This window comes from Salvia hispanica, chromosome 4, assembly GCF_023119035.1.
Source record: "Salvia hispanica cultivar TCC Black 2014 chromosome 4, UniMelb_Shisp_WGS_1.0, whole genome shotgun sequence".
NCBI lineage: Eukaryota > Viridiplantae > Streptophyta > Magnoliopsida > Lamiales > Lamiaceae > Salvia > Salvia hispanica.
Genome location: NC_062968.1, coordinates 39,383,922 through 39,399,264, shown reverse-complemented (window position 1 = coordinate 39,399,264; position 15,343 = coordinate 39,383,922). Strand labels below are relative to the sequence as shown.

The 15,343-nt window shown below is 38.9% G+C and overlaps 1 protein-coding gene and 1 long non-coding RNA gene across 3 annotated transcripts; both read right to left on the bottom strand.

Moving 5' to 3' along the window:
- Positions 1 to 1,874: 1,874 nt before the first annotated feature.
- Positions 1,875 to 4,169, bottom strand: LOC125221038 (receptor-like protein Cf-9 homolog). Its single transcript, XM_048123163.1, has one exon. The coding sequence runs from the start codon at positions 4,167 to 4,169 to the stop codon at positions 1,875 to 1,877; it is 2,295 nt and encodes a 764-aa protein (XP_047979120.1).
- A 312-nt stretch (positions 4,170 to 4,481) lies between these two features.
- On the bottom strand, positions 4,482 to 6,019 carry LOC125219966. 2 transcript variants are annotated; one of them, XR_007176267.1, is made up of 3 exons: positions 5,797 to 6,019; positions 5,064 to 5,649; positions 4,482 to 4,938 (listed from the first exon to the last, which is right to left on the bottom strand). It is a non-coding gene; the product is annotated as an uncharacterized LOC125219966 (long non-coding RNA). The 2 variants fall into 2 exon arrangements; XR_007176266.1 differs by having other exon boundaries at positions 4,482 to 5,103; positions 5,243 to 5,649; positions 5,797 to 6,011.
- Between the last annotated feature and the right edge of the window lie 9,324 nt (positions 6,020 to 15,343).

Sequence of the window (15,343 nt, the reverse complement as noted above, 5' to 3'; positions counted from 1 at the left end):
TTTCATGCCTGTGATATTTACTCATCATTATGCTTGGATTCTATAATAAATAACTATATTTGAGCATAAATGATCTCGCACATAAATAAATATTTTTGTTTCGAGTGATGCTAAACAACCATACTACGCACGACTACATAAACGTACTACTACTATAAAAGTTGATATAAATATCAATTATATTTATATAATAAAATATTAATTGTAGTTAGTGGATAGATTAATAACTTTATTAGATCTCTATTACATTAATAAGGTATTAAATGGAACAACAATAGACCAATTAATCTATTTATTTTTGTGTTTTTGAATCTTAAGCACTTTAAAATCTGAAATAAATTCGTATAACATGGACACTGAGCATGCTTTGAAGTTCAAGTTGAAATTTGAAATAAATTGTAATCATATTAGTTTCCTTAATTAATACAATATGGATACAGCTGTTTCTTTAATTAATATAAACTCCATCCTATACTTTTTATTTCTTCACGAGAAGTTTCTCTGTAGTTCATCCTGGTTGTGATTTGTAAACATTTTGGATTGCTAAAGCTGATTGATGTGTTGGTTAAACACGTGAGCCCTCTTCCCACAATTTAAGTAATTTGGTATTTTATTTCTCATAAATTTTGTTTTGGTCTATCCAAAACAGAAAATAAAGAATAAATTTAGTATGGTGCGGAGAAGACAAATAATGTGATGCGTGACAATATGAATATTGAGTGGTATGCCACTCGATATTCATACAAAATTAAATCTTACAATTTGTAGCATAGAAAGCACATAAAATAAATCTTAAAATTCATACAATGGGCAATGCATATAGAATGCACGGATTGTGGACTTTTTAGATGTGAGAGATAACTAATAGTATGAGAAAATAAATTAGAGGATAAGTAATGATTAATGAAAAATAGATAACGATGTAAAAATAAGAAGTAATAAAACAACTTTAATTTAGTGAGAAAGAGAGATGTATAGTGAATCGCTAACACAATCGAGAAGGAGATTTATAACCCTATCAGTCGCGAGTCCATAAACGAGTCAGGGCGAGCTCTAGGTTCAGGCTGCATGTGTAATGTATTTAGGCTGGCTCAAGTTATCTAAGTTGGGCCACATTTTAAATTGTGCCATAAGCTATCGCACAAATGTGATATTGTTCCAATCTTCAGATTGAAATATTAGTCATTGAATTAACACGTACTCCATTAAACTGAATAAAGTAAAAAATTAAGTATATCCTCCGTTCCCGATTAATTGTCACTCTTTTCCATTTCAGTTCGTACCTCAATAATTGTCACACTTCATTTTTACCATAAATGGTAAGTAAGTCTCACATTCCACTCACTCACTCCACTCACATTTTATTATAAAACCAATATAAAAAAGTGAATCACGCATTCCATTAACTTTTTCAACCATCTTTTCTTTACAACTCTTAAAATCTGTTCCCGGTCAAAGAGTGACAATTAATCGGGGATGGAAGGAGTTCTATTTTATCATATGTTTATTGTAGTTTGAGTTTATATTTTGTACTTTGAAATTCACAATAGTAGAGATTGCTTTTAGTTTGTTAGGTCAAAAGGATATTCGAATGGTGATGAACGTTTGATGAGTTTGAAAGATCAAAAACTGCTTTGACACCATATTAACTGATGGTATAAATGTAATATGAAGGAAATAGACTGTAAGAATGTTTCTTACTCCATTCGTTCATGAAAAACAGTCACATTAGAATGTTTCTTACTCCCTTTCGTTCACGAAAAACAGTCACATTTTGATGCGCGAGATCATTTATTAAGATATTATACATAGCACACTTATACATACACTCATTCACTGAGATTCCAATTTCTGTGGAGACAGAAAAATGAATCCTAGTCCAACAAGACATAGTGCATCTCTCTGCCACGCCCGTCGCAAGATACGTTAAGAGGCTGCCCACACAGCCCCTCGTTTCCAACGTACGAACTTTCTGGAAACTTCTGCAGGGGTATCTTCCCGACAAGATGATTGTATGACACATTCAAGAATGAAAGGAATGTGAGTCTTGCAAGCTCTCCCGGAATCTCCCCATCCAGGGCGTTGAACGAGAGGTCTAACGATTGCAGCCTGGCCAGATTCCCAACCGCAGATGGGATATGGCCAGACAGAGCATTGCGCGATAAGTTGAGCACTTGAAGCCCGGTGGCATTCCAGAGCGAAGGCGGGATCCTTCCCACCAGCTTATTGTCTGCTGCAGAGAAAGTCATGACCCTTTTAAGGATGTTCCCGATTTCCGGGATAATAGATGTGAAGCTATTGCTCGAGAAATCCACGTATGCAGCTGAGGGCGGTGGCTTTGGAATCTCCCCACTGAGAAGGTTAGAATGCAGATCAAGGAAATCGAGTCCTCGCATTTTGTAAGGTTGTTGGAGGTGACTGAGTCTGTTGTGAGACAGATTCAAGAAACGGAACAGGAATCCATCATCCCCAACTCTCCACAGCCAGCTAGGGATCTCGCCTTCTAACTCGTTGTGGGAGAGATCAAGCATCATCAGAGAGGATTGGTTTTGCAGATTCGGGATCTTGTGGAGGTTGCAAGATGCTAGCATCAGAGTCTCTAACCGCGGAAACAGTTTAGCCAGTTGCACTCTTTCTTCAACATGTACAGACAGTTTGTTGTAGGAAAGGTCTAAGCTCACAAGATTTGTCAGCTTGCTGAAATCCGAGAGGCGTAGCGAGCCACTGAGTTTGTTTGAAGCAAGGGAGAGGCTCAAGAGATTCTGCAACTGGAAGAAGATCTGAGGTATGGAACCTTGTAGAGCATTGTTGCTTAAGTCAACAACTTCTAGGGGAGATGAAGTGTTTATTGAGAGTTTGGATGAACCAGAAAAGGTATTGTGGGAGAGATGTAGTGATTTGAGCTGTGGCAGAGCAAACAAAGATGGTGGCAATTCACCTTGTAATGAATTCACACTCAAATCAAGAAACTCTAGATTGTCAAGGCCTTTCCAGAGGGAGTCATCACCAATTTCTCCGGTTAATCCATTGCTATAAAGATTCAACACATTAAGATTCTTCAAGAAAGCAAAGGAAGGGACATTACCAGAAAATTTGTTTTGGGAGAGGTCCAAATAGACAAGCAATTTAAGGTTCTTGATTGTACTTGGAATTGGCCCTGAAAATCTGTTACTTCTAACATCAAGATTTGACAGTTTTCTAAGATTGCCTATAGACTCTGGTAAATTTCCTGAAAATTTAGTGTAACTCAGCATCAATTTTTCAAGAGATCCATCGACGGGAAACTCAAGGAACGAGCCCTCAAGATCACGATTGTTACTCAAGTCGATTGTTTGCAGACTCTTTAATTGGAAAAGTTTTCTAGGAACCACACCAGATAAGTCACATGAGCTTATGGTGAGCACTTTCAGATTGGGGAAATCCGCGAAAAACGAGGGAAAGGGAGAAGAGAATGAGTTTCCATCAAGACGAATAACTGAAAGCGATTGCAGTTTTATCAAGGTAGAACCAGGAGGGCCAGGGAGCTGTGCATCAGACAAGCTCAGAACTCTCAAATTTGGGAGATGTGATGATAGAGCAGTGCTCCAGTCATTCCCATCTGCAGAAATCTTCACCATATCAAGATAAAGCTCTCTCAGGCTCGTGAGGTTTCGAACCAGTCTTCCAAGATCGGAATTCTCAAGAGTAAGAGATGAGTAGTATTTGTTGGAGAGATCAAGCACAACTAACCTCGTCAAGTTTGATAAACTCAGAGGAATCTGGCCTGAGAAGCCGGAGTTGCTGAGGTTAAGATACCTTAGCTCAGTGAGGCGTCCAAACTGAGATGGAAACTCGACAGAATCAAAGCTGTTATGTGCCAAGCTCAAGCTCTGCAGATGTGAGAGCTTGAACAAGGTGCTGGTGTCGTTGATCCCAGCGGAGATTGATTCACTGCTGAGATCGAGACCTGAAACGCGACTATTGGAGTCGCATTTCAGTCCTTCCCAATGGCAGAAGTCCACGGATTCGTTCCAGTGCACGAGCTTTGTTGAGACTGAGGAATCATATGTTAGGCTGTTTCTGAACTGGAGAAGCAAATTTTTCTCCGACTGGCCTGAGACAAATCCACGATCTGAGGTCGAGAGAAGCAGTAGAATCAATAAAGCAGATTCAAACATTCGAAATCTCATTTTTCTGCACAAATGAAATCAAGAATCTTATCAAGATTGAAGAGGTATGAAGGCAGATCTTGTTGTGTTAGGCAGCTGTGCGTGTCTGCAGCATATTTATATACTATAATAAACTGTCAAGATTCTAATAAGAAGAAGTTATATTTAAGTAAAAGACAATGAAAAGAAACGTGGATGTGGTGTCCAATATTATATGATTGTAGAGAATAATTGATAACAATAGCAGTTGCTTAGTATTTATCCGCATAAGGAAAAGGAAACTTTCAAGCTACTTCTATTTTCTATGCTTTAAAATGTAAGAGTGCGCACACATGTAAAACACACACTGATCAGTTAACATTTCTTAATCAACACAAAATGGTCCATCATCAATGCAGGTATTGTTTACAGCGAAGCCACAGAGCATTTCGTCGCCTACAAACGGAGTTTCAAATCATCAAGCTGATGCAGGATTTCTCCCCCTAGAGTGTTGAAAGACAGATCTAATGATCTGAGTTGCTCTAGATTTCCCATCGATGTTGGGAAATGGCCGGAGAGAGCATTGTAGAACAAGTTCTCCAATTTCTTCTGGCATCATTCCTTGGAGATGGTTGCGTGACAAGTCGATCAAGGTGAATCTCTGTAGTAAACAAGAATACAAAGCCTAGGCAAAGCTTCAAGCCAGCAGGGGAGAGCGTCATGTAATGCATTCTAGCTCACTGCATTGAGTCAGAAATTTAGGAAGCTTTTTCCTTGCAGAGAACTCCGGCTGAGATCAAGAGTCGACAAACTACAACCAAATGGAAACAACGTGCCGGGTATATATCCATCAAGACTGTTAACACTCTGAGGGCATCATTCACCAAACAGGATGGCATTCTGCCATTGAATCTGTTGTTCGAAAAGTGCGCTTACGTTTCAAAATGACAGAAGAATCTCCCCGTAAGTTCATTATCTGCAGCAGAGAAGAAATGGAGAACAGAGAGAGATCGATTCTTCACTGAAATCAAGGCCAGATTCTTCACTGAGATCAAGGCCAGAACACAAATGCGAGAAATTATCACAAATGGTCCACTGAAATACAGTAGTATCACCTTTCTGATTAGATGTGATCATGAGTTTTGGTTTCTCAGTTTTATCAGAACTTATCACACAAGGCATGATCAATATTGCGGAAATGGAAATAAAAGACCAGTGTTTGTAAGTTTGCAGAATTTCTTGTGGACCAAAGTCCAACTATAACAAAAGAGAAAACTTTGTTGAAAAAAATCAATCAAATTGGACAGAAACTAAGCAATCACAACGAAGTGGAAACTGAATATAAAGAAAATACTCAAACTCAACCATCCAATAAAACGCATAACAAAGTGCGATTCAAAATGAAAGAAAATTATAATCGAACTAAATTTCAAACCCTAGAAATCAAAAAACAAAACTACTTAGATCTCTGCCTCATCTTTCGGCGCTTCCTCTTCAACCTCCTCATACGCTTCTTCTTCCACTGTTACCACCAAAAGAGAGGAGGAGGTGAAATACAATACCGAGTTAAAACAAAAACTCTCAAATTTCTAATCGCACTCGTTAAAATTGTAGGCGAAGCATAAAATTCACGTAAACCTGCAACAAATACACGACGAAGAAGCCTTACCTTAGCTCTCATGCCGACTTTCTCAAACTACAATGCCGCCGCCGCTACTCGTCCCACAGAAAATAGAAGAAAATAACTTAGAGGGTGGTGCCCCTCCCATTAGGACTTTCCACAAAAACTTCCTGCCACGTCATAAAAGAGAAATTAAAATTAAATTCACAATTATTCATTTTACGGAATTAAAATTTCGACAAGAATACGAACGGGGAAAAGCGAATATTTTATTAAAAAAAATACATTCTTCGGAAAAAAAAAATCACATACTTAAAAAAAATTACATAATTTAAAAATAAAATTACATAATACCTAAAAATTACATAATCATAAAAAGTCGAGAAATACAACCCTCGGCTCTCACTCCTCTTCGTCCCCGTCGCCCGTGTCGCTGCTGCCTTCGACGTCCCCGCCCCCAATCTCGACGTCATAATCATCAATGGGTGGCATTCCTAAATCACGCCGACATGCATCGATCACATCCTTGCACATCCTTTTGTACACAGGATCGTGCGTGCTAATCCAGAATCGACACCCGCACAAAACTTTTGCGATTCCCTGACCACGAGAAAGGCCTCTCATTGGTCAAAATCTTTGAACTTCAATTCTTTGTCGGGGTACTGGGCCAAGGCTCGTTTCTTCACATCATCCTCAGACATGCCGCCGGTTGCCATGCGCATGTTGTTTTGGTAGAGGGCGGCAAAACGACCGAGCTTAGGCCTCAACCGAAGCCACTGTTTCCGGCATTGCTCGGAAGTGCGAGGCTTTGCCCAGACGGTTTGCATATGAGGTAAGCCTCACTAATGCGAAGCCACAATCGGTCAACATACTGGTTCGGCCCGACATAGGGATCCTCTACTATACCGATCCAGGCCTTCGCAAGCGCGACATTTTCCCACACGGTCCAGATCGTCCTCTTCTCCCGCTCCTCCTCACCCTCCTCCTCCTCTGTCCCCGTGTGCGAGGAAGAGTTCGGGGCTTTGCCCTTGCCCTTACCCCCGCCCCTGGCCTTGCCCTTACCTTTGCTCCTGCCCCTTGCAGCAGGCTCCGCCTCATCGGGAGTCTCACGGATCGGCGATAGCCCCAACTCCGCTCCCAGCTCCTCAAAAGAGAAAGTCTCGATGCCGGCGTACTGAGTCTCCGGAATAGTACTAGGGGAATCATCGGCCAACAAATCTATATATGGGCGATAGACAGATTCCCTAGGCGTCCTCGGGCTCCTGTGCTGCATCGATCCACCCACCGCCATATTTGGCGGCGTACCGCCCATCCCCACTGCCCCGGGCATCATCCCACCCACCCCCGCCATATTGGCGGCGTACCGCCCATCCCCACTGCCCCAGGCATCATCCCACCCACCTCCGCCATATTTTACGGCATACCGCCCATTCCCGCTGCCCCTGGCCTCATCCCACCCATCTGACTCATCCAATTGAACATATTGTAGAACATTTGGGGAGTCATCCCTGCCATCTGGGGATTCATCCTTGCAATTTGGGAATTCATCCATGTAACGTTTCCCTCCATTCCGGTGGGAAACGTGGGTGTGTCTCCTCCGCTTGTGGTGGGGGAGTTCCTATTGTACTTCATTGTAGTAGAAATGAAATTTGTAGATTTAGAGAGAGAAACTTGTCAACACAAGTGGTGTGAATGAAATGAAGTTCAACGAGCCCTATTTATAGAGTTTTTTAAATAAAAAATAAAAAATAATAATAATATAAATAACCGGACGTCCGACCACAGACGTCCGGTCGGACGTGGGGGTGACGGGCGAGCCCATCCGACGGGCGTGGGCACCCTTCTTCTTCACTACGGCGGACGTCCGGTCGGACGTCGGCGACGTCCTACCGCGACGTCCGCCATTGGAGACACTCTTAATGTTTTTTAAGATATATTCCTTGATTACCAACCTATTAAATATTCATGTTATTTTAATAGATAAACTAAACATTAAATGTTTTATTTTATTCAGATTTTTATAATTAATATATATAAATATATTTCATGTTCTAATATTTTTATAATTTACTTTCATTATATTTCTGGTAATACTCTCTCCGTCTCATGTTACCCACACCTTTTATTTTAGGCCGTAAATTTGAGACTGAATTTTTAGTGTAATTAAATTAGAATTTTAAGTGTACTGAGACATCACTTAATAAAGGAGCTCTTAACTTAATCTAACATATTAATTAAATGCATTGATTCTAACTTAAACTATAAATAGTGTAAGGAGTTTGTGACGAACCGAAAAGCAACGGTGAAGCTACATTGAAAAGAAGGAAGTATATAAAAATATATTTCATGTTCTAATATTTTTTTAATCTACTTTCATTACATTTCTGGTAATCAAAATAAAACATTTGGACTTGTATTAAATTGGACTCAATTTAATTATTAAAAGTCCAATAGGTTTGGTCCAAGTCCAACCTCCATGGATTCCTAATCTGGCTCATCATAACTCTATATATAAGAGACTAAACAGAGGAAAAAATCAATTTGATTTTAATCATTAAAGTTCGTGCCCCCCTCTTCCAGGGAGTGGACGAAATTTTCAGTTTCACGGAACTGAAGTTTAGTCTTCTGTCTAGTCAAGTCCTTTAGCAACTGACAAGCTTTGCTCACCCAAAGGTCATTATTTGAGTTCGGGATACAAATTAGAAGATTCGTGGTTGAGTACGAAAAACATCACGTGGAGAAGGCGCAAGCAATCGACGATTCTTTGAAGAATCAGATCGGTAACCGTAGACCGTAATATCATGAATTAGGTTTTAATTCCTTAAGCATGATTTATGTGCATTCTTGTATGCAATTAATTGTTTAACATGTGGTTAATTAATCCCATAATCGGTCAAATAGATCCGTATATGTATGATTTATTTGTGAATGCATGACTTCCGCTGTGCAAGGGGCACCAATCCCCAACACCATGGTCTCTGTGGTTCGACCCCTGTCTTGCCACTTATACTTAGTAATATTTGTTGCAAAAGTGGGAAACTATAAATCTTATTGAAAGGAGGGACACCTGCCCACGACACACGTGCAAAACCCCTGCCCTTCAAATGGCGCCGTTGCCGGGGACTATGGTGTTATCTATTTGTTTTTTTTCTATGACACTGTGAATAACTTTTGTTTTTTGCATTTTTTTATTTTTGATCGTTTTCTTTGTTTTAAGCAGGACTTCTTATCCAAGGTGTTCCCAAAGTTGAAAACATCATAACCGAGGGAAAGAAGAGAGATATGGAAATCATAAGCGGCTGTTAGAAGCCTATGGGTGCACAAGTCCAAGGAGTTTCTCTTAATCCTTTTCATTTTGCTGTTATGGTTAACATTCACATTGATCCTTGGATATAAAGTTTTGGTAGCTTAGTTTGTAAATATTTTTCGATAAAAAAGAGCATGCAGCGTCAAGGTACTTCTCCATCCACCACACAAGACGCGGGCAGCAGAAGACCGCTTGGAAGAGATGAATCAGACTCCAGAGCCACTGACTCCAAGAGGGATCAACCTAGGAAGTGACCACCCCCATCCAAGTACTCTAAGTTTTTGTTTTCAATTTTCTGTAAATATGTGTTTGTTTTTTCTTGAATATTTTCATCACACTTAGACTGGGAACCAGGCTAAGTGTGAGAAGTTTTTACCTTGTTTATATATTTTCTCTGATTTGAGTTGATATCTTCTCCCACTTAGCCCGATGCTCGGTCTAAGTGTGAGAAGTTTTTTGTTGATATAGCTTGTTTTCTTTTTTGATTAAGTGTATGTTTGTTGAGTGTTCTTCCACTTAGCCCATTGCATGGGCTAAGTGTGAGAAGTTTTTGTGAATATAGCATGTTTTTTATATGTTGATGTATGTTAATTTAGTCTTCTCCCACTTAGACCATGCAATGGGCTAAGTGTGAGAAATTTGTGCTTTCCTTTTTGTGTTTTGGTTTTCATGTTTCTTCTATGTTTTATGTTTAGTATGTTAGTATAGGTCAGTCTGTTGAGTCAGTTTTGAATTAGATGTTAGTTTTTTTTAGGACTTTTGTTTTTATGTATAATCTGGCAAAAATGAAAAGCATGATCCTCTTACCGATTTTACGTATGGACAATTCCTCAATATCTTGTTCATTCGCAACAAAATATTTCCTTTGTGCGTCGGTAAAAAAAAGCATGCTTTTGAGGGGAGAGATACTATTTCACCAATCGAGTCACAGGTATCTAACATATTCATACCTAATGATTTTCCACAAAGTGGTGACGAAACGTATAACTTGTACAAATCTTTCCATTTTCCAAGTCGATACGATCCATTCGTTCGTAGAACTATTTACTCGATCGCAGACATTTCTGGAACACCTCTAACAGAGGGACAAATAGTCAATTTTGGAAGAACTTATTGTCAACCTCTTTCAGACATGAATCTATCTGATTCAGAAGGGAAGAACTTGCATCAATATCTCAATTCAAACATGGGTTTGATTCACACTCCATGTTCTGAGTTACCATCCGAAAAGAGGAAAAAACGGAGTCTTTGTCTAAAGAAATGCGTTGAGAAAGGGCAGATGTATAGAACCTTTCAAGGAGATAGTGCTTTTTCAACTCTCTCAAAATGGAATCTATTCCAAACGTATATGCCATGGTTCCTTACTTCGACAGGGTACAAATATCTAAATTTGATATTTTTAGATACTTTCTTGGTCCCGCTTATGGGGTCAAATCACTACGTTCTAAGAAGAAATATTTGAGTATCAATCTCATCGATATCATCGATCTCATACCAAATCCCATCAATCGAATCACTTTTTCGAGAAATACGAGACATCTAAGTCATACAAGTAAAGAGATCTATTCATTGATAAGAAAAAGAAAAAACGTGAATGGGGGTTGGATTGATGATAAAATAGAATTCTGGGTCGCGAACAGTGATTCGATTAACGATGAAGAAAAAGAATTCTTGGTTCAGTTCTCCGCCTTAACGACAGAAAAAAGGATTGATCAAATTCTATTGAGTCTGACTCATAGTGATCATTTATCAAAGAATGACTCTGGTTATCAAATGATTGAACAACCGGGAGCAATTTACTTACGATACTTAGTTGACATTCATAAAAAGTATCTATTGAATTATGAGTTCAATACATCCTCTTTAGCAGAAAGACGGGTATTCCTTGCTCATTATCAGACAATCACTTATTCACAAACTTCGTGTGGGACTAATACTTTGCATTTCCCATCTCATGGAAAACCCTTTTCGCTCCGCTAAGCCTTATCCCCCTCTAAGGGGATTAGTGGTGAAGAAAGAATGCATGTTGATGTGTGATACCCCTCCCTTAATAAATTGAAGTCAATTTGGACGAAGTGAGGACGATGGAAGAGCCTTAATTTAAGCCAACTGTGAAGCCCTCTAAAATGTGAGTTATAAGCCTAGAGTAGAACACTTTCCACTGCACTAAACATAAAAAAAAAAAATGGAGTGGCTACCACTTGATGGGAGAGGGAAGTGACACAGGCTAGTGAGGACTAACTAAAGGCATTAGGTAATAACCAGTTGGGCCTTTTTTTCTTTTCGAACCAGAGAACCCGCATCATTATAAGGGCACCCCCTAGTTACCCAATTTTGAGCCTACATTCGAATCCACCTTCTGTTGAAACCATGAACCTCCATGCCATGTGAGTTAGGGGATGGAATGAAGTAGCTAACCAATTTGGGGTAGAAGGAATAGAAAAGAAAGAACTACGGCCAAGCTGGTGGAAAAAAAGAGAGAGAAAAATTATTAGAAAAAAATGGGCAGAAAGAATGTATAACCTGACCCACAAAAAAAAAGTACTATATTTAGTTTAGGCAGGGCAGGAAAATGATGTAACCTGACCCTGCAGTAGAAAGAATAGAGAAATAAGGCCAAAATGGCCAAAGGATATTGTTCAAATTTTGGGAAGTTTAAGGATGTAATGGGGAGGCTGCTCCAATTTTGTTCCTGAGTTCACATGTCCTTTATTGTTTTCCTCAAGTTTTTTTTTTATGAACTTAGGTCTCGTAGGATCCTTACCTATTTACATCATAACCCCTAGCCCCATTACAACTTTAATAAAATACCTTAAGGAACTAGTCTATGCTTATGGAACTCAACGCATCAGTGGTATGGAAAAATGAATGAGTGAATGTTCCTAACATTTCTGGTGTGGAATGAGTGACCGAGTGAATCCAACAGTTGGCTAGAATAAAGGCTATCTTGACAAACTGACAAACTGACTAAATAGAAGAAGGGAGGTGGATGAATCTGAGACTGCAGACAATTGGATGATCTTAAGCTTGTGGGGACGGTTGCTAGAAGTTAAGCCTTTTTATGCATCCATGTGTTTTCTTTTCTTTTCTTTCTGTATGCTTTTGTTTTTGATGTTTTATCTTTATTTGAGTTTGGTTGAGTCTAAGTCCAGTTTTTCTTTTTTTAGTCTTTTTTAGTATTGGTCAAATGGGAACCATGCAAAACTCGTTTCTTTTCTTTTTTCTTTCATACCTGAGGACAAGTATGAGTTAAGTGTGAGCAGTTTGGTGAGGCTCGTTTCATGCATAGTTTTATGGGTGTTTATACACTAATCGGGTTGATAATGTGTGAAAAAGTGGTGAATTTAAGTGTGCAGGGGCAATAAAATGAAAAAGCGACAAGTGCATGATTAACTTGATCAACTCGGAAAAGGAGCAAAAAATGGCCAAATATGAGGACAAATTGATCAGTTGGAGACAAGTTGATCAAGAGAGCCTAGATGGGATGACAATGTCAGGTAGCCATGCTAAGTTGATCAAGCTGGATCAAGCAGATGGATGGTGCAAGCTGATCAAGTGGGCGAAGGTGAATTGACAATACTAGGCGGCCAACAAGTTGATCAAGTGAAGACACAAGCTGATCAAGCCACCACATAAAGGCATGAGCTGAATCAAGCCAACACATGAAGACATGAGCTGATCAAGCCTAAATTACTGCAAGGATAAAATGGTCAAATCAGACGAGAAGTTATCTTAGGGTTGAAGATTGAAGCGGCTCTATAAATAGAAGTTTTCTACAATAAAGAAATGGCGCTTAACGCTACGGTAGTTAAGGTAGGAAGCTCTTTAGCTTAGTTTGGCTCAACTTTGTAGCCCCGACGAAGGAATTAACGACTCCGACGTCGGGATCACTTTTAATTTCATGTTTTCAAGACTCTAGTGTAGATTTTACTTGGTGTTGGTCGTTTCGACGGTGGAATTGATGCCTCCATCTTAGAAGCTCCTTCACCTCCTCGCTTTGTAGTTAGATTTAATGGGTTCGGCAAGGGAATTGACGACTCGGGCGTTGGACCTCACTTATTTCCAATTTTATGAAGCTTTCGTTTATTTTCATGTTGATGATGCTATTTACTTGTATTTCTTGGATGTTTTTCGCAATTAGTAGTTTAGCTCTGTAGTTTCGATGGAGGAATTGACGACTCCGACATCGGGATTACATTTAATTTCATGTTTTTCATACTTTAGCGCAGGTTTACAGTGTGTTGGTTGATTCGACGATGGAATTGACGCCTCCGTCTTAGAAGCTCTTTCATACCTTGCTTTCTAGTTAGATTTAACGGTTTCGGCAGAGGAATTGACGACTCCGATGTTGGAACCTTGCTTTCTTTACCGTTTTTGAGATGTTGTAGTTAGATCCCGAGTTTCAACGGAAGAATTGACGACTCCGCCTTGGATCCCGGTTTAATTCCAGTTTAATGTAGTTATAGTTTATTTTCATGTTTTCAATGTTTTAGTGCAGGTTTACAATGTGATGGTTATTTCGACGGTGGAATTGATGCCCTTATCTTAGAAGCTCCTTCACACATCGCTATCTAGTTAGATTTAATGGTTTCGGCAGAGGAATTGACGACTCCGATGTTGAATCCTTGTTTTCTTTACCGCTTTGATTTACTTCATGTTAATGATTTAGTTGCTTTCATGTAGCTTAGCTCTGTAGTCTCGGCGGAGGAATTGACAACTCCGACGCCGGGATTACATTTCATTTCATGCTCTATTAGTTTAGTTTAAGCTCTCAATCTCTGTTCTCATGCTTTAAAGTTCAGTTTTCCACTCTAGTAATTAGATCCATACTCTAGTGCTCAAGGCGTGGTGGCTAACACCAAACCCGTGACGTAGAAACAATCTCGAGTAGGTCCATGGTCTCAGTGGTTCGACCCCTCTCTTGCCACTTATATTTAGTAATATTTGTTGCAAAAGTGGGAAACTATAAATCTTGTTGAAAGGAGGGACACGTGCCCACAACACACGTGCAAAACCCCTGCCCTTCAAGGACTCGTCGAGACTCGGGAAGGAATACAAGCAGGAGAAGGAAATTAAATGTGAATTCGACTGACATTGTCAACTGATTTACATTTAATTTATTTTGACTTATTCAAAATCGAGTAATCAGGTAACTCGATACTCGAATTTATAAAAAATCAATACCCGGTCCTATACCCGTTATCCGATTTTTTGGGTATTTGGTATCTAATACCCGATAATATTTGGGTTAGATCGGGTATATACTCAATACCCAATAACCAAATTCGGTTCGTCAGACAATACTTGTCAGTTGTCACATTTACTTTTTAAACCCTTCGTCCGCAATTAAGTGGCATAAGTTGACTAGGTTCGAGTTTTAAAAAATGTAGAAAAGTGGTTTGAAAAAGTTAGTGGGTGTGAGCCGTACTTTTAAATATTAATTGCATTACTAAAAGTAGTAAACAGTAAATGACACTTAATAGTTGACAAACGAAAAAGAAAACTAGAGACATTTAATCGTGGAAAGATGAAAAAGGAATCCTGAGAAAGGGGACGGGGGGAGTAATATAAGATAATGGATCTCACATTTCGTCAACTTATCCCACTTACAATTCATTATAAAACTAATACTTCATACGTCCAAGAAAAATAATTCTATTTTTTTAGTATTTTGGAGTGCCCCAAAAAATAGTCTCATTTTTTCCAGTCTTATAGTACTTCATTTATTTTTTCTTTTTATCACTTTTATTTTACTAATTTTTAATTAAAATTCATAGACACTCTTTATTATTTTTATTTTATTAATTTTTAATTAAAATTCGTATTTTTCATATTTTTAGACTCAATTCAACTGATTTTTTGATAAACTTGGGAGAATTAATGGCTGACGGATGGGTCCAAAGTCAACCAATTATGATTTAATTAAAGTTTCAATTTTAATATCCAAACGTGACGAAAATCGGAGCGGATCACCTCATTCAAATAATACACCATTTCATACTACACTATATGATCAGAAATTCAGAATCACCCCCAAATGCATCATCCCCGACAATTCGTTCTCTCCTACAAAGCTCTCCAGTCTCTCTCCATTCTCCAACCTTGTCTTGTTACTGTCATCATTATTCAACTTTCTCAGATCAAAACCATTGCAACACACAGCGTCAGCAAAGCTGTACTTGGAAATAATAAATTTTCATTATTCGGCTGGTAGATTTCATCTAATCCGATTATCATGCCATGCGAAGAAGCGAAAATTTGCCAAGAAGAAGGAAAATCAAAATCAGT